The 19,958-nt window shown below is 39.6% G+C and overlaps 1 protein-coding gene across 2 annotated transcripts; it reads left to right on the top strand.

The window, feature by feature from the left end:
* Positions 1–1,602: 1,602 nt before the first annotated feature.
* On the top strand, positions 1,603–19,923 carry fynb (FYN proto-oncogene, Src family tyrosine kinase b). Of its 2 annotated transcripts, XM_063001764.1 has the most exons (13): positions 1,603–1,710; positions 7,819–8,068; positions 8,574–8,670; positions 9,808–9,906; positions 11,132–11,235; positions 11,327–11,476; positions 12,598–12,753; positions 14,210–14,389; positions 14,601–14,677; positions 15,391–15,544; positions 15,729–15,860; positions 18,943–18,986; positions 19,838–19,923. In XM_063001764.1, the coding sequence occupies exons 2-13, from the start codon at positions 7,825–7,827 to the stop codon at positions 19,841–19,843; spliced, it is 1,443 nt and encodes a 480-aa protein (XP_062857834.1). In that variant the 5' UTR covers positions 1,603–1,710; positions 7,819–7,824; the 3' UTR covers positions 19,844–19,923. The 2 variants fall into 2 exon arrangements, with proteins under 2 accessions (XP_062857834.1, XP_062857833.1); XM_063001763.1 differs by lacking the exons at positions 18,943–18,986; positions 19,838–19,923 and adding an exon at positions 16,304–17,260.
* The last annotated feature ends 35 nt before the right edge of the window (positions 19,924–19,958 follow it).

Below are 19,958 nucleotides of genomic sequence, written 5' to 3'. Positions count from 1 at the left end.
GAGAGAGAGAGAGAGAGAGAGAGAGAGACGGCACTGTGGTAACCTGAGGTGGTAAGGATATCAGTTTACCTGTCAGGTGAGTACATCCACCTCATCATATTATAAACTACCCAGCAATCACACACACACACACAAATTTTCCAACTTTGCGACAACAGACTAGGGAAGGCCTACTCCTGTTCCAGAATAAGCAGGGACCGTAAAGACATGGTGCAGCCTTTGGGATGAAATGGAATGTTAATTGTAAGCCAGGTCTTCTTGTCCATCATGAGTGTCTGACCACAAAAATGCTCTTTGTACAAAATAGGCACAAATTCTCACAGATACACTCCAAAATCTTGAGGAAAGCCTTTTCTGGAATTTTTGCCCATGGTTTTAAAATAAAAAATTCTGTTCTATTTTATATAGTGTCTGACATATACTGTATAATCTGGATATTCTGATAAGCCTTGTTTGTGATTTACATTTACATTTTCGGCATTTAGCAGACGCTCTTATCCAAAGCGACTTACAGAGCAAACATTTCATTACTCTAGTTAACAACAGTACTAAGTAAACAACAGTCCAAGAACACAAATCTGCTAAAACCTGTAAGAACCAAAGTTTTTTTTTTTTTTTTAAAGAAATGAATGTTAGTAAGAGTGTTAGTGAGTAAGTCAGCTTAAGTGCTTAGTAAAAAGGTGGGTTTTTAATCATTTTTTAAAGACAGCAAGAGACTCAGATGTTCGGACAGACAAGGGAAGTTCGTTCCACCACTTGGGTGCCAGTACAGAGAAGAGCCTTGATGCTTGTCTTCCTCTAGTCCTGGGTGGAGGATCAAGTCGAGCGAGACTAGTGGCTCGGAGGTTGCGTGGTACAGAGCGGGGTTTGATTAGACCACGAAGGTAGCTTGGGGCTGCTCCATTTTTGGCTTTGTAGGCGAGCATCAGTGTTTTAAACTGAATGTGTGCAGCTACAGGAAGCCAGTGAAGAGAACGCAGCGGTGGGGTGATGTGGCAGACCTTATCATATGGGTCTCAAATATGATTTGAGACCTAGTGTAAATTAAAATGAAAGCATTTCCTTTGGAGGTTTATTTATTTATGTATTATTTATCAATTTATTATTTATTAAAGTGCAAAACTTGTTCTAATCAGTCATGTTTTCTCAGTATGGGGTGAATGAGAATCTGTAGTACTGGCAGAACACCAGCAGGGGGCAGACGCGACAAACCCGCTGCTGTACGGATTACAGTTGTCTTTATCAGTGTTCCGTACAACGAGACAGCCACTACAGGCTTTCCTTTTTTATTTTGCGGGTCAGAATTGAAGAGGTTGTGGAATTATAATACAGGTGAGACATTACTTATGTGATCCAGACCATCAGTTCTGCAGATATCTCGTCAAATCAATGAAATTAGAGAAATATGTGAACACGCTGTACGGAATACTGTGAGTTTACGTTTACACACTGTTCAATTGATGCTCCGTTTAAGCCCCGCCTCTCAGTGAACACGCCTTTCCTATTGGTTCCAAGAACAGTCAATTAGGTGTATGTGCGTTGTGATTGGACAGCATCTGTCCCACCAAACCCATACATACAGAGAGAGAGAGAGGAGAGAGAGCTCACAGTGCTGCTGGTGTATAAGTGAGCGGTTGTGAGTTAAACTGGGTGAATGAGTGAATAAGTGAATGCAGCAGGAGAATGAGGAACATAGCAGCGCTGTAAAAGGTGAGAATAAACAAAATGCATTATGACATAGTAAGGCTTGTGTGTCTTAATGTTTAAATATGGATAAACAGTGTGTGTGTGTATGTGAACACATCTGGATTTGAACAGTGCAGCTGGAGCCAGAGAGCTGATGTCTAATCTCATATTAGATCTGAAATGGTTGGATAAATAGTTGAACCCATAAAGCTCATTGCTAAATTTTACTTCTGAAATTCCAAAAAACTCTTTAGGGTTCTTTTAAACATAAAAATTAAAAATAATTTTATAATAAAACGTTACAGAAAACCTCAATTGGGTAGCATTGTTGCCTCACAGCAAGAAGGTCCTGAGTTCGATCCCCAGGTGGGGGCGGTCTGGGTCCTTTCTGTGTAGAGTTTGCATGTTCTCCCTGTGTCCGTGTGGGTTTCCTCCGGGAGCTCCGGTTTCCTCCCACAGTCCAAAGACGTGCAAGTGAGGTGAATTGGAGACTAAATTGTCCAAGACTGTGTTCAATATAACCTTGTGACCTGATGAACCTCGTGTAATGAGTAACTACCGTTCCTGTCATGAATGTAACCAAAGTGTAAAACATGACGTTAAATTCCTAATAAACAAACAAACAAATGAATTAATGGCTACAGTAGTTTACAAAAAAGTTAGGACAGGGTCATGTTTACCACTGTGTCACACCTCTTTTCCCTTGAACAGCGTTCTGTGATGATTTGGGAACTGAGAACTCTAGGTGTTGTTTATTTGTACTTAATAAAACACTTCAGCTGCTCAACAATCCAGAATCGTTGTTCTTGTATGTTGTGTTTCATGATGCTCCTCACATTTTTAGTTTAAGACAGGTCTGCACTACTGTCAGTTGTACTCTCCTACTAAAAAGCCATGCTGTTGTAATACGTGCAGAAGGTGGCTTGGCATTGTCTTACTGAAATGAGCGGGGACGTCCCTGAAAAAGACGTCTAGATGGAAGCATTAGTTTCTTTAAAATGTTTTTGTACCCCTCAGCATTAAAGAAAATGTCACAGATTAAACCTGATATTTGGACTACCCCCTCATACCATGACAGGTCTGCATGTTGTTGATAAAGTGGAGTCTGATGTACTCTAGTCTGAGCTTTTCTTTGTAGATGCAGTGATGAACTGTGTTTAATGATCAGGGTTTTCTGATGGATTCCAGATCTTGTGTGGTTCCATTCATTACAGTAGGAGGTCTAATGCAGTACTGTCTGAGTGATCAAAGGTTACATGGATTCAGTATTATTCTTAGGGGTTCTTAAAACGTACCTCTTAACACTTGCATATAACGTGCCTTAAGCCTAGACTGCCCCTCCATCAGGTCTTCTCCTTATTGTCTATTTGTATGTATTTGCTGACTGTACTTGCAGTCTGTGATGCTTTGTGCACTAAAAATTGTAGCGTCTTCGGGTTCTTAAAAAGCGCTATATAAAAATAAAGTACTGGTTTTCAGCCTCACATTTTAGCAGCAAAACCTTTCAATAATTTTATGAACTGTAGATTGTAACATTCCTTTTTTGCAATTGTGCATGGTGAACTGTTGTTCTCAACCTATTCAGTCACACAGTTTTTAGTCACATGGTGAACCTCAACACATCCTTGCTCGTAAACATCTGAGTCTTTCGCTAATGCTTCATTTAAATTAAATCATGGCAACATCATACTTTACATTTCACAGTTTTCCTGGTTTTAATTAACCCGTCACAGCATTTTTGGAATGCTTTTATTATAAAAATTAATGTAGCTGCTGTTTTGAATTAAGAACCAGTTTACAAATCACCAGTGGTGGATCAAGTACCTTAAAGCCATACCTGAGTAAAAGTACAAATCACCATTTTCTGTATTTATTACATCTGTCTACTGTCCCATTTAAAAAAAATTAATCTGCTTAGTAGGTTGTGTGTGTGTGTTTATTATTTAGACATTATATAATTACTTTCTTATGTCTCTCTGATGCCACGTCACGTAACCACATGCTAGAACGTCTCAGTCTGTCAAAGTCTGTGGCCTCATTTCTTCAAGTGTCAGGACAGAATTATTAAGCCTTTCACCTTCACCACAATTGCTACTTGCTGTGTGTGGAATCATCACAACGTCTGAAGTTAATATTTGCACTGAAAAAAAAGACATAATAAAAGCAGAAGTAATCTGGTCCTTATTTGCTCTCACTCTGATTAGTTTTGGGGTCAGTCTGGGCAAAAAGAGGAAAATGTGTGTATAATAATGTAATTTAAATTGCCTTCTACAAAAATGAAGCTCTTAGGTGTTTCTACTTGCTGACAGGAAGCTGCATGGCAGGCTTCTAGGTTTCCTGTTAATAGTTCATTCCTTGATGTCTGGATTACAGACATGTTAGACTCTTTTTTTAAAGTATCTCTATTTAGTCTGGTTTATAATCTGACAGGTGAAGGGAATTGATTACCAGTAATGGGGTGGGTATTAAACAGCAAGTGAACAGTCAGTTCTTGAAGTTGATGTGTTAGATCACTTGCCAGTACAAATCGGCATTCCAAATCATACTCTATGCCGTCAAAAGCATGTGGACAAGTGACTATAAACTTGTTGGAAATCCTATTATAAAACAATGAGCATTAATGTGAGAGTTAATTCCACCCCTTTTTACTAGAACAGCCTCCAAGTCAGGTACCCACAACCAGATCAGCAAATCCATCAGCGTGAACTGAAGCTCCTGATTTTATTCTTTGTGCTGCTGCTACATGAATGAATATAAGCAGGTGTAAATGTGTTACTAATAAAGTGGCAGATAGGTCTAGCTGGTACACAGTAACCTTAATAAAGGGCATTTGGTGCACCGAGCAGCAACTCGTTTACCAGTAATAAAGGAAGTGTGTTGGCGTGAACAGGAAGTGTAATGGTGATGTATTTTCCAGCTCTGATAGAGTCTATAATTAAAGCTTTCCAGCAGCGAGGTTGCAACCTGCCTGAAGGCTGTTTACATACATGTATAAAGTAGTGCAGTGTATGGGGAGTGAAGTTTGGTTATAGCAGAATGTAATTCTGGTCTGAATTTCTATACCTTGATAACTTATACACAGATAAGAAAAACATTAGCACCAAACCCCTTTCCCATCCTAAAATGTCCATGTGAGGGTGAGGATCTGTTAGATGTTGGGCTGATGGTAGTTTCTTGGTCTGATCAACATAAAAACCAGAGGGACTTTGATAAGGTCCAAACTGTTATGGACAAAGGACTGGGTTGAAGTATCTGTCAAACAGCAAGGGGTGTCACAGGCAGTCGTGGTGAGTACCCACCGACAGTGGAACGAGGAGGGATGAGCCACAGTGCTTATGATAAATTTGTCCATCATCAAAAGGACCTACAATGTGCATGCAGGCATTGAAACTGGATATCCAGAACAGGCACGTGTGCATCATTTATCCTTTAAAGATGCACATCACTTAACACATCAACTTGAGGTTGAAATTTGTTCCTGATCTCATGTATTTTTCAGAAAACAATTCTTGTTTTACATTGTTTGTTTTTATCTCCAGTATTTAGACTGGTCTTAAAATTGGTTGATGTTTGATGAAGACAGGTAGTATGTTCTCCAGGTTCTATTTTAGGAGCCTGATGGTTGGATAGACTTTTCTTTGCTTCATTTGAAGTTTGTACATTAGACGTTTTGGTCTGTTCCACAATCAGCTCTAGGCCAGACCTTTACAATGAAAATTGAGCTCTTCCAAAGAATGGAATCCATCTAGTGATGCCCAGATGTAAAGACGTTATTTTGTATTTGTAGTAAAAAAAACCTGCAAAAGTTACTTGTTCTCCGGCTTCATTCCTGACTGAGACTGCCTTTTATTACTTACGCAATCTTACACTCCTCCGCCCTCTGCTCAGAGTTGATGATGCCAAAATTCTCGTAACTGCTTTCATTTTTTTCTGCGTGGATTACCAAAACTCTCTTTTTAATGTCAAAATTCAGCATCCAGAGTTCTTACATGTACAAAGCATTCTGCTCACATGACCACCATCCTTCATCGGCATTCCACAATAAGCAGGTGAATTTGTAACAGGTGAGGGAATCATGATTGTGTATAAAAGGAAGATCCACCAAAGGATCAGTGTTTACAAGTAATGATGGGGCGTGGATGACCACAGGGAGAACTGCCAATCAAAAAGAACATTTTTCAATGCATTTAGTCTTTCACCATCTACTGCATCAGTTCCCACCGCATTGGTGACTTGCATATGTGTAAAGGTACCACTGACATTGAAGATTTTAGAGAGACACATGCTGCCATCACGGCAACGTCTTTTCCTGACACGAGACTCAAACCCCTGAAACACAGGTACTGTTGTTAACGCCACACCAGCTCACCAATCACTTCTACCACTACTGCAGAAATAATCATTCAGATACATACTGTTACCATGATATTTCATTTCTTATATCATGATTATACATTTTTGTTGTCTTGAATTCTGACTGTCGATCTTCAGAAGCTTAGTGTGCAAGCAAAGTGTGTCACTATCTTTAGATCGACACACTCCTGCAGTGCTGAGTCTGCTTAATACACACACATACACACTACACAGACGTATGTAATCTCTCTGAATGCTTTAAACTAAACCACATCCTGCAGATCAAGCTCCACCTTCACAGAACCGAAAATCATCAGCATGATCTCCTGCAACACCTTTTCTTATGATACATAATTCTGCACCGATGCGTGCATCTGTGGTGTGATGAAGTGTGGGGGTTTTTGGGTTAGCGTAGCTCAACGCAAAGTCTATAAATTGGAATGTCAGTTGCAAGATTTTCAGCATTGGTGCCTGACCCAGGAGCAAAATTCCACAGGCGCACTCCAGAATTTTGTGGATAGGCCAATCTCATTATTAGGTGTCTACATACTTTTGGCTATTTTGTTTATTATGAGGTTTCAGACTGGAGTTTCCAAAGAAAAAGTAATCTTCACACAAACGTTCCAACAACCAACCAGCATCAGAACTTCCTGTGAATGCAGAATCACTATTAATATTTAATTCTTGTTTTTCTTTCTCTTTCACTCTCTGTCTCTTCTGCTTGCTGCTAAAAGTTCTCGCTCAGGGTTTCAGCAACGTGGCAGACATCTGCAGCGTGAGGCACTTCAAAGGAGTGTGTGTGCACGTGTGTGTGTGCGCGTGCACATTACTACCAGGCGTTAGTAGTTAATGAGGAGGAGGTTTAGTGAGGCCAGCCGCGACTGTGTCGATTAACACGCTGATACCAAGTGTGACTCCGTCCACAGTGTTCCCAAATAATGATAAAATGGACAGTGAGTGTAGAAACAAGGAGGTGGTTTTAATGTTATGCCTGATCGGTGTATAGTGTAACTATACCACTGTAATATTACTGTCCTCGAGAGGCAGAGTCTAGCTTATAAAAATGATCCTGCTCTGGCCCTAATGAGACTGTTCCCACCCAGCCAGGCTTCATGTCTAATGAAATGATTGTCTGGAGGAACTTACGAAAGATTTTGGCTTTAAATGATTTACAAGTTTCTCAACACTTTAATTCTCAGTGTGTATAAATCCTGGCTCAGTAATAATAATTAAGTTTAAGTCTTCAGGAGAGACTTAAAAGAAGAGTCAGTAGAGTTTTAGCATCTCAACCTGTGTGTGGATGTTCATCTGCATGCAGCACCTCTGCACCGTCACACTTTCCACCAGTGTGTGTGTGTGTGTGTCACTAGTTGTCACCGTCCTTTCCCACATACATACGCTTTTGCTTTTAGCAAAAAAGGAGCAGCAGGTTAACCACAGTGTCTTGAATCTAGAACACACTCACACACACATGGAATGTAAACGAGTCGTCCTGTCTCTGTGTTTTTTACATGCTGCTCTCTCAGTCTTATAATTCATTTGATTTCATCGTTTGTTTAAATATTTGCATGTTTTTATTTTTTTATTTTTGCTGTTAATAATCAGTTTTATTATTGAAAGGAGGTCTCCGCTACCTGACAAACATCTTCCACAGTTCAGAGCTGATATGTGCAGATCACCGTAACATGCCGTTGTTGGCGTTTGTTGGTTGTGTGAGTAGGACAGAGAAATGTCAGTGATAACTGGGTAGGTATTCAGAACTATCTCTGTGCATTACAGTGCAGGATGGGCTGTGCGCAGTCTACGGATGAGGAGTCGGACCTAGCAAGAGGTCGTGACCTTGCTGGGTACCATGGAGGTGGTTACCAGTATGACTCCACCCCTCAGCACACTTCCAACTTTGAAGTGACCAGCATACCAAACTACAACAACTTCCACACCGTGGGAACGCCATCGATCAGTGTGTTCGGAGGAGTCAACACACACTCACAGATACACACTGGAAATGTACTCACACCAGCTACAACAGGTATGCACACTCATGTGCACACACACTCTGGTACACACACAACCCAATTCAATTCAGTACTACTGTCAGCAGAACAGCGTAATACTTCCACTACTATGCTTTACAGTAGGTAGTAGGTACAGTGTTAAGATTATTAAACACCTTAGTGTCACTGCAAATACTAAGCCACCCCACCAACGTCCTATGATCAGAAAGTGTCCACTGATAACAGACTAGAGAATGATGAACACACATTGTGTCTCTAAATAATTAAAAAATCCCAACAACGCTGCTGTACCTGCTATACTCATACATACCAAAACAAGTACTGCTTAGAAGGATCCACATCATCTGGTCAGTGGGTGTCCTTCAAATTGATAAATAAGATACATGGGCGGACAGAGTGTACAGAGCAACAGATGGGCTACTTTTAGTAATTGTATACCCACAAAGTTCACCTGTGTGTGTGTGTGACCATCCATTCATCTTTCCTCCTCAAACCAAACTCTCTGTCTCTGTGTATCAGGTGTGACTTTGTTCGTGGCTCTGTATGATTATAGCGCTCGGACTGAAGATGATCTGACTTTCAGTAAAGGCGACAGGTTCCAGATCATCAACAACACGTGAGTAACAATGTGTAATGGGATTTTTGTCGCATTCATACCGCCATGTGATCTTTTCAGCTAGAACAAGCCACTCTTTGGTGAAGGCTACTCACAAGACTTTGAAGTATGTCTGTGGGAATTTGTCAAAAGAGCATTAGTATGGCTGGTCACTGATGTTGGCCAAGAAAGCCTCAATTGATGTTCCATTTCATTCCATTGCAGTTGTTAGTGGGACTGAGGTCAGGGCTCTGTGCAGGCCACTGGAGTTTATTTAAACAGGAAGGGGCTTTCCCAGAACTGTTGCTACAAAATTTGAAGTATATACTTTTTATTTATTATTGAGTTATCACACCTGTTATGGGATGTAACAATGCACCACAAGACAGTTAATAACCGATTCAAAAACTCCACGATTCAAATCAATTTGACATGTAAAATGAATCGATATTCACTTTAAACAGCAGAGGGTGCTGGCGCTATACACCTCGCCTGGTTGACATCACTGGCGCGATACGCCTGGTTGCCAGATTCAAGGTTTTTCAATTGTTTTGCATAGTTTGTACCTACCTCAGAAATAAAAGGGCATTCATTATTTAGATAAATAAAAGATAAACACAAATACAGTCTTTTATTTTATTTTTTTTAGAGAAATAATAAAAGGAAACTTATAATTATCATAATTGTCGTCATTTGTCTTCAATTTCAGTTTAAAAAATCGGGGAAAAAATCGTATCGTGAACCCAGTATTGTGAATTGCATCTCATTGTGGGTAGAGTGTATCGTTACATCCTGTTAGCAATTGTTGTGACTGAAACACATTAATTCAAAAATAAAAAAGCAGTGAGGAGAAACCCTCCTTTAGACACACCCTAATGTGTCTGCACCACTGAGACTCAAACCCCAGAACTGGCGGTGGTTGGCCTGCACAACGACCTGACCTCAACCCCCCGGGTTCTTATCCAACATCAACATTATGATTTTTTCCGATCTCCAAACTCTTGTGCATTTACAGAGGAGTGAAAGCTGTTCTAGACACAAGCTGGGAGGAATCTGTATTATTATCCAACTATCTCGCTGTCATGTGTCCACATATGTTTGGCCATATGGTGTGTATTGTATTGGTTTAAATTCTGTCTGTGATTGTGTCTGTCTCAGTGAGGGTGACTGGTGGGAAGCTCGTTCTCTCACTACAGGAGGATCTGGGTACATTCCCAGTAATTACGTCGCTCCCGTCGACTCCATTCGGGCCGAGGAGTAAGTACAGTGTGTGTGTGTGTGTGTGTGTGTGTGTGGACAATCCAGCTGTGTTGATGTTATTGCCATAGCGACAGGGTGGAGGTTATATATGAGGTCATTGTTAAGATATGACCTACTATCATAGATTTGGACCATTTATTAGCATGTTTTGTCAGCATGCTGATGATTGGTGTGCTAACAGGATTCAGACCCTTTGCTGTGGTGCACCAAAGTATGTTAAGAAGCATCCTGTTTGTTTTAATGATCCTTGAGACATGTCTGTGTAAGGACTGTACATGGTCTGTAAGCCCCCTCCAATTTACACTGCACCGTCAAAAAACAAACAAACCATCCGAAGAACTTCTGTGTATCTCCTCCATCAAACTGTGGAACAAAACAAGTACATAAAACAATACCTGAGACTTTGAGCATGAAAGACGCTTGGCACAACCTTGAACCTTCCAAGAGTGGCTATCCGGGCAAGAAAACCCCTAGGTTGGGGAGGTAACCATTTATTGTTATTATAAACAATAAACAAACTCTGTGCAGAGATGGAAGCACCTTTCTGACAGACAACCATCTCTGCAACACTCCATAGACCAGGCTTAATAAAACAGTGGCAGGATGGAAGCAAGTGTTGAGTAAAATGCATGTAAGAGATCTCTGTAGCATCCGCACAGTGAAACATGGTGGTGGCAGCATCTCATTTAGACACAACCAAGAACACTTGTAGCTGTAACTACTACTGCTACAGAGTGTTGAATAAAAAGTCTGAATGCTTTTGTAAATAAGAGATTTCAGTTTTTGATGTTTCCTTGTCACATAAAAATAGTGGTAATATCCATTTAGTTTAAATTCAGATCCACAACACTATAAATACTTTCAGAGTCTACTGGATATTTACATTTTTGGCATTTAGCAGACACTATTATCCAAAGCAACTTACAGTACAGTGACAGTTTTTTGTCTAGGCAGTTGAGTAGTGAGGCTTAAACCAGCGACCTTTCGATTACTAGTCCAGTACCTTAACCACTAGGCTACAACTGCCCTACCAAAAAGTTAATATACATGATATTTATCATCCAGTCCAATATTAATTAAATGATAAAGTGTTGATGATTCAATTCAGTCTTTATCAGCCAGTCAGTTAGTATTCAGTCAATCAAGTATCAATCAACCAATCAGATTAAGATTCTGTTACTCCCCGGCTAACTAGAGGAGTGTCCTCCTCTGCTGTGTGCAGGTGGTATTTTGGTAAACTGGGAAGGAAGGAAGCAGAGAGGATGTTGCTTTCTTCAGGAAACCAGCGTGGAAGCTACCTCATCCGTGAGAGTGAAACCACCAAAGGTCCGGGTACATCACCACCCCACTGGTAACCATAATAGAATTGTAGGGGTCAGATAAATTGGTAAGTGTGTGTGTGCATGTTTGGGTGCAGGTGCGTACTCCATATCTATTCGAGACTGGGACGAAGAAAAAGGTGACCATGTGAAACATTATAAGATTCGTAAACTGGACAGTGGAGGTTATTACATCACCACCCGTACCCAGTTTGAATTTCTGCAGGAACTCATCCAGCATTACTCAGGTATGGAAAACTCCTGAAGTTACAGGATTGAATTGTGGGATTATATCAGGTATAATTGTAGGATTATATCGTGTAGAATTGTGGGATTATATCAGGTAGAATTGTGGGACTATATCAGGTAGAATTGTGGGATTATATCAGGTAGAATTGTGGGATTATATCAAGTAGAATTGTGGGATTATATCAAGTAGAATTGTGAGATTATATCAGGTAGAATTGTGGGATTATATCAGGTAGAATTGTGGGATTATATCAAGTAGAATTGTGAGATTATATCAGGTAGAATTGTAGGATTATATCGTGTAGAATTGTGGGATTATATCAGGTAGAATTGTGGGACTATATCAGGTAGAACTGTGGGATTATATCAGGTAGAATTGTGGGATTATATCAAGTAGAATTGTGAGATTATATCAGGTAGAATTGTGGGACTATATCAGGTAGAACTGTGGGATTATATCAGGTAGAATTGTGGGATTATATCAGGTATAATTGTAGGATTATATCGTGTAGAATTGTGGGATTATATCAGGTAGAATTGTGGGACTATATCAAGTAGAATTGTGGGATTATATCATGTATAATTGTGGGATTATATCAGGTAGAATTGTGAGAGTATATCAGGTAGAATTGTGAGAGTATATCAGGTAGAATTGTGGGATTATATCAGGTAGAATTGTGGGATTATATCAAGTTGAATTGTGGGATTATAAAATGTAGTATTGTGGGATTATATCAGGTAGAATTGTGAGATTATATCAGGTATAATTTTGGGATTATATTAAGTGTATAATTGTGGGATTATATCAGGTTGAATTGTGGGATTATAAAATATAGAATTGTGGGATTATATCAGGTAGAATTGTGGGATTATAAAATATAGAATTGTGGGATTATATCAGGTAGAATTGTGGGATTATAAAATATAGAATTGTGTGATTATATCAGGTAGAATTGTGGGATTATATTAAGTGTATTAATTAAATGGTGTTTTGAACAGTATAGGGACAAACTCGTCTAATCTGGGTGTAAATATCCCGTCTCTCTGGCTGCACGTTTCCCTCAGTGGAGATCATTTACCCCCCTCTCACCTCCCCTCACCCCTGTCTCACCCCCTGTAGTGCATGCGGATGGTCTGTGCTGTCAGTTAACCAGTGTGTGTGTGAACTGCACACCAGACACGGTGGGTCTTGCCCACGATTCCTGGGAAATCTCCCGAGATTCGCTGCAGTTGCACCTCAAGCTCGGGGCAGGATGTTTCGCTGAAGTCTGGTGCGGTAAGTTCAAAATAATAAATAATACATGTTAAATGTTTTGGTGTTATGGGAGAACATGCTCATGCAAAACTACCACACAAAATTCTCATTTTGAAACTGTAATATTTACAGTTTTAAATTTAATTACAATTTAATTTAATTTAATACTGATTTCAATTAAATTATAGGAATATATCAGGTATAATAATGGGATTTTTTATGTATAAGTATAGGAACATATAAGGTCTAATGATGCAGTTATATTTGTGTAGAATTATAGAATTAAGGAAGTAAAATAATTCCATTTACAAGCATGTGAATCTTCTGGACTAATTCATTAATCAGGTGGGTTTAGGTGAAGCTTCTGAAGTCTGGATATGAGATGGGATTTTTTCTTTCTTCTGCACCCAGATAAATCTTGATTGGTAACATGAGCATAAACTTCTACAGGACTTTTATTCTTCTCTGAATTAGCAGAGTTGACATGTTTGGATCTTAGCCGTTTTAAAGATCAGATTACAGAGTGTGTTGGAGTCCAGACTGCAGTGGGATGAGATGTTTAATTGTGGGTTTAAACACACACACACACACATCTGGCTCTGCAACTTGTGCTTTCATCCAGATGTTAACAAGAAAAAAGATTTGCTGCTTGTAGTTACTACTTTTCTGTAATATGTTTAAGAGGAACAAACTTCTTAAAATAACTCCAACACACCAACCCACATACACCCCTTACCATGTCGTCATTTATTCCAGAGACTGGAACGGTCCCAGACCACTTTTACCAGTGTTAATCACCAGTCTGCACCAGACCACTTACAGCAGTGGTTTATGTTCTCTTTACTTTCACTTTGAGCTCATTGTCCCTCTGCTTTTACAAGATTGTTTCTATAAAAGATGATTTTATAGCTTTAACCCTGATCCAGTTAACTGTATTTTTTCATGAATGTTATTGTGACAGATATAGACCAGTTTAGCCCCTGTTATTAGTTGTTGAGATAGTCCTGGACCTCTTTATTCCTGGTAATTTGTTATTGAGATGGGCCTAGATTATATTAATCCTGATCATTAGATAGTGACATGATCCTAGAACACTTTATTTCTGGTTATTAGAAGTTGAGATGGTCCTGGACCAACTTGTAATCCTGATAATTGAATGCTGAGATGGCCTATGTGGACGATAATAATCCTGATTATTAGATGTTGAGATTGCAATGGCCACTTAATTTATTTTACACTTTCTTAATTTATTTATATCATAACCTGGACTGGTAGAAACGTAGTATCTCATTTGATCTTTAATGTTTATGCAAACAAAGCTGAATGGAAACGCAGTAAACATAAGGCAGTTCAAAAGTAATCAGATCTGATCTGGCAGCTCTTCAGTTCTGAATATTTTTTTTCAAATGTTTGGTGTGTGATGTGTGTGTGGACACTGAAACCCACGTGATCATCTCCGAATCTATGTGTGTATCAGGAACGTGGAAAGGGAATACTAAAGTGGCAGTGAAGACCCTGAAGTCTGGCACCATGGCACCTGAATCGTTTTTAGAGGAAGCTCAGATCATGAAGAATCTGCACCATGATAAACTGGTGCAGCTTTACGCTGTCGTCTCTGAGGAACCCATCTATATCGTCACTGAGTACATGAGCAAAGGTCAGGGGGCATCGCTGTGGTTTACATGTGGTCATGTTAAGCATAACATTTTAGTTGAACTGAGTGCAAAATAACATTGATCTGTTAGTGATTGTTTAGGAGCACAGAGGGCGTGGCAGTGGGTGCTGACTGTGCTGCGAGTGCCGCAGTAATGCAGGACTTTAACGTTTATTAACCTGTTTAATTGTTTGATTGTGTTGAATATTTACAGGAAGTTTGTTGGATTTCCTGAAGGACAGTGAAGGTCGCACTCTAAAACTGCCCAACCTCGTGGACATGGCAGCTCAGGTATGGTTACCAGGGTTGGTTACAGAATTATCCCCTTCTGCATTGCCATGTATAGCCAGTAGAGGGTGCATGAAGACGCACATCTGTTTTTCCCCACTAATTGTTGGCAAGCTACTTTCTCTTGAAACCATAACGCTGGTTTTGATTCAGTCCAGTTTTCCACTGGTACAGATGCCGGCACTCTTTATCTCAGCCGACGTCTCGGCACCGACAAAACCTTACCTCAAAGGTGGCATGATGGCTCTTTCCAAGCGCCATTTGGTGTGGTGGGGTGTCACATATGCATTCCCGTACCTGGCTGATTTTTTCCCCTTTGTTTCCAAGAACTTAGCAACTTGCCATGTTGTGACACCCAGTTCTGCCCGTTCCTTGTTCTGACCTTGTTCTCTGTCAGGTCTGTGAATTTTTGTGTCTTTCATTTTTTACTTTGCTTGTTTTTGATATTTTGGCAGTTGACCCCTTTTTGTTTGTGCTGTTCAGTCAAAGTATTGTTTTACTTTGGTTAACCCTCCTGCATATTAGGTTCATTTTTAATTCTTGCAGGTTCGGGGCTAGACCTGCCACCTCAGTGGCCACCCACCCTGCCCTGCCCTGTTATTGTATAAAATAGATTTTTAATATGGTAGTTTCAGTGTAACCTGTACTTTAATTCATTTAATTTCATTGCTTATATAATTTTTTTTTAATTGTGGCGTGTGCGTGTACGTATGTAGGTAGCAGCGGGTATGGCGTATATCGAGAAGATGAACTACATCCACAGAGATCTGCGCTCAGCTAACATTCTGGTTGGAGAGAATCTGGTGTGCAAGATCGCCGACTTTGGTCTCGCACGACTGATCGAGGATAACGAGTACAACGCACGGCAAGGTCGGTGGAGAGGGATGTTAGAATTTGGCTGGTTTGGTGTGTCTGGCTAGTTCTGTCAGTCAGAAGTTGTAGAATTCAGTAGAAACTCACTTAATTAACTGCTCTCAGCCAATCAGAACGCAGAGTAATGGAGTATACCAGTATGAGGTGGAAGCTCTTTCTGATTTCTCTCTCTGTTTTGTAGGAGCGAAATTCCCTATTAAATGGACGGCTCCCGAAGCGGCTCTGTACGGTAAATTCACCATTAAATCCGACGTCTGGTCCTATGGAATTCTTCTCACAGAACTGGTGACCAAAGGACGAGTTCCATATCCAGGTGAGTACAGAAAACTACAGTCTAATAGAAGTTTGTATACCCCTGGCAAAATTCCATCATTTGAAATGTAAAAAAATAGATATTTTAGGCTAGTTTAGCCGGTTGTGCTTCCAACTTTTTGGAACTACTTGGGGAAGGGCCAATGTGCACAAATGAAAGTCCATAAAAATCCACTGCTAAGACTTTTGACATTGAAGAGCGAGGGAAGGTTGGGTAGAGAGTCTCTCTCTGCTGCTGAAACAGTGACTCCTACTGTCTGGTCATGGCACCAGCACAAGTGGTGGAGGAATTCCTGGAGTATAGCGTGATCCTCTATACGCTGGCAGTTAATAGAACGTTGGTCAGAAAGGGTGTGTGCTAGTCTGTGGTTCTTTGTGGCCAGCACGGATGTTAAGCATGACGTGTCAGAATAAATAAGAATATAATATAATGTTTATGTACAGGAATGAATAACAGAGAAGTTTTGGAGCAGGTGGAACGTGGGTACCGTATGCAGTGTCCTCAGGACTGTCCCGTCTCCATGCACGACCTCATGCAGCACTGCTGGAAGCAGAACCCTGAGGAACGTCCCACGTTTGAGTACCTGCAGGCCTTCCTCGAGGATTACTTCACTGCCACAGAGCCGCAGTACCAACCTGGAGATAACCTGTGATCTGCTCTACAGCTCCCTCCAGCCTGGACGATGGGTCACAGATAGAGGAACACATGAACTGTTTTAGGCTTCATCGTGGAGGAGTTTAGTGGAGGGAAACTGTGGGTACTTGAAACTGAGGGTTGCAAGGTGACGATTCCGTCTCATTAGATCAAGGTGGAGTTGGATTATCTGTGCACTCTCTAGCGCCTCCTTTTTGGAGGTTATTTTAGACCTTTATGAACTTTTAAAATGACTTTAAAACATTTATTTTTTACAAATCATGATTTAAACAGAGATGGAATGGCCTCATTGATTTGATAAAATGAGGGCAGATGTGAGGAATTATGGGTTATTAATGGGGTATTAATGTTTGTCTAATCCACATTTCCTTCTATCAGAGAAACAAGAGAAGATTAAATGACTGTAGAACTTGATCTGATCAAACAGATCTGATAGAGATTTGATATAGAACTGAATGGGCATTGGTGCAGGGAATTGTGGGTAATGCAAGAATTACAATTGATGGATGAATGCTTAATTTTTTTTTGCTCCAGAAAGTTAGTTTTGTTTTATTTTTATGGTTATTGTGTAAAAGCAGAAAATGTTCTGTAAAGCCATCACTTAAAAAAAGGTTTTTTATTTTGTATTATTTATGAGCAAACAAGCCAAAGAAATCAGGACCAATGAGTGTTTCATTAATGTATTGTACTCTTTTATACAGAGCTTAATGCTAACATGTTAATATATTTTGTAATGCATTTTTATATCAGTCAAAAGTATTAAACTACTATTGAGCCCAAACTGGACACCACAGTGTTACTAAAACAAAAAGATCTCCTGACCAACAGTATGTGGACACACACTGAATATTTCAAATGATTCGGTTCTGGTGTTTCAGCCACACCTATTGCTAACAGGGGTATAAATTATTGGCTTGGTTTGATGAGTTTGGTGTGGACCAAACTTTCTACAGTGGCCTGTAGAGAGCTCTGACTTCAACCCTACAGAACATTCTGGATGTCTGAATATCAGTGCCTGAGATCACAATTGAGCACACTTTCCCACAGATACACTCCAAAATCTTAAAATCAGATGTCAAACAAACTGAATGGTGTTCACATACTTTTGGCTATGAAGTGTATATAGTTGTAGACAGTGAATCTTCAGTGTGTACGTTTGAGCAGTGGTGAGGAACTTTCTCTCTCAGGTGGAACCAGCTTCGAACGTCTCTCACCCTTCCAGTCATAATGTAGCTCATCATTACGGAGAGTGAATTTTTTGGATGTGAAGTTTTGGAGGAACATAAAAGGGGGCGCTGTAGTAAATTTCTCATCCAAACCAGACCTGGTTTTAAGCCAGACCTTCTTCACTGTAGAGGTGCAGTAAAATGAAAACAGTTGGTATGATTCCAGACTTGATGAAGATTATGCAGACCCCTGGAACCTGGTAGAGGTGGGGCAGTGCCTTGATCTCTATAGGAGATCTGGGAGCCCCAAAATTCTTCAGTAACCCCTTTGTGCTTCACTTACTCTACATATCCAAAAGCAGAGTACAGAGTATCTACACCCATACATACATGATAAACATGTCATTCTGTACCACATGCTGGTATTTTTGTATATTTATATACAATTTATATAATGTGTGTGTATATATATATATATATATATATATATATATACAATGTTAATACAGTTTGTATTGTTTTATTCATATATTGTATAAAGAGAGGATTGTGATTGGCTTTCCAGCTTTGCTGTGATATTGAAGGGGTGCTGATGTGGCACAGAAGTCTAATGCACAAGAACATCCACGCTTTACTAAAATTGGCACTATTCAGGCTTTTCTGACTGCCAGATAGTGAAACATGAAGTTTCCACTGCACCAGAGACCAACAAAAGTGTGTTATTTACCAAGGTATCTGGACTCATGTCCAGCTGCCTTCAAAGTTTTATTAGCATTGGTTGCTCAGTGATTAAGGTACTGGACTATTGATCAAAATGTAGCTAATTCCATTTCAAGCATTGTCTAGTTTTCACTGTTGGGTCCGTCTTCAATCACAATTAGCTGGAAATTAAAATGTTAATCTAGATGCTGGTGTGCTACTAAACAAGCTGTCCATGAGCTGAATCAGGCACACTGGGAGGATGGATAACCTCCACTCTTCACTTATTTCTACTCGGACAATCAACAAAACTTGACATTTGACCAGGGGTGTACCAAGTTTTACATGTGATTGTGTAGTACAGACAGTATTGCAGCTTTTCTTGTTGATTTTTAGTAAATCAATACATGAAGGACATTTACACAAATCAATAAGCTAGAACATTTCCCTTCATTCTGCTAATCGACTGTGTGTTTATGTGCCCAATCCCTGTCCATCTGCTTCAGCTGTGTGAGTGTGTGTGTGTGTGTGTGTGTGTGTGTGTGTGTGTGTGTGTGCTACAGGTGAGTGCTACCTCTGCAGTCACTCTGGAACATCTATCAGAGTGGTGAGTACGTCTAACAAAATGCTTGTATTTTTAAATTTCTGTATATACATAAATGTGTAGATAGATAGATAGTGTTAATGATACTTTTTCCTCAAATGTGTATATATATATATATATATACTGTATATATACATATACATACATATGTTTATATGTATATATACATAGATACATACGTACACATATATATGTTTGTGCACTTTGTGTTTTGTTTTGTGTTTCTATCACTCCAGCACAGATTAAAAGTTGTAGTTACATATGCAGGTTTTTTGGTAGGTTCTCTTTTTTGCATTTTTTAGCATTTTCTCCTCATTATTTTAATTGAATCATTTCCAATTACAATTCCATCCCCACACTGGCTGAGGAGAGCTACAGACTAGCACCAGTTTCTTTATACCAGCCAGCGGTGGATTCTTACAGTAGTTTCTCTGCGCAGTGGTGGGCTCACGTATTAGACTGAACCAACACGGTTTATTTATTTATATATTATTTATGCTGCTGTAAGACGAGAGTTCCAATCATTCAGTCACAGGAAAGGAACAGTTGAAAAAACTTTTTAAATTGTCACAAAATGATGACATGATCTCCACATGATGACAGTCTGCTTCTGACCTGATATTTTAATGCTGATCTAAAACATAGAAACGTAATATATTTATTTATAATTATATTTGTAAGTATATATGTGTTTCAGTGTGAAATCTAGATTCTGAATGACATAAGAAGACCAAATAAATAAAATCTTTGTAAATGAGATTTTATTTTTGGCCCATTTTACAGTTCCAGGTTATGACAATAGTGAAGTAATAAAGTGTGTGTGTGTGTGTGTGTGTGTAATGACTTTATTACAGCATTAGTGTTGGTGAAATGGATGGGCCAAGTGTTTTCATTGCCATTCAGAAGGTATACTACCCGCTGCTGTGCATTGTGGGTATTCCAGGTGTGTAAGTCACTAAACAACATTTCACTTAA

This window comes from Trichomycterus rosablanca, chromosome 9, assembly GCF_030014385.1.
Source record: "Trichomycterus rosablanca isolate fTriRos1 chromosome 9, fTriRos1.hap1, whole genome shotgun sequence".
In the NCBI taxonomy this organism is placed as follows: Eukaryota; Metazoa; Chordata; class Actinopteri; order Siluriformes; family Trichomycteridae; genus Trichomycterus; species Trichomycterus rosablanca.
Note: the sequence above shows the minus strand (reverse complement) of the source record. Positions and strands in the feature narration are given on the sequence as shown.

Coding starts and splice junctions, on each gene's coding strand:
- fynb (XM_063001763.1), top strand. CDS start 7,825: ATGGGCTGTGCGCAGTCTACGGATGAGGAGTCGGACCTAGCAAGAGGT. Junction 8,671..9,807: donor TTCCAGATCATCAACAACAC/GTGAGTAACAAT, acceptor TGTCTGTCTCAG/TGAGGGTGACTGGTGGGAAG. Junction 14,390..14,600: donor CACTGAGTACATGAGCAAAG/GTCAGGGGGCAT, acceptor GAATATTTACAG/GAAGTTTGTTGGATTTCCTG.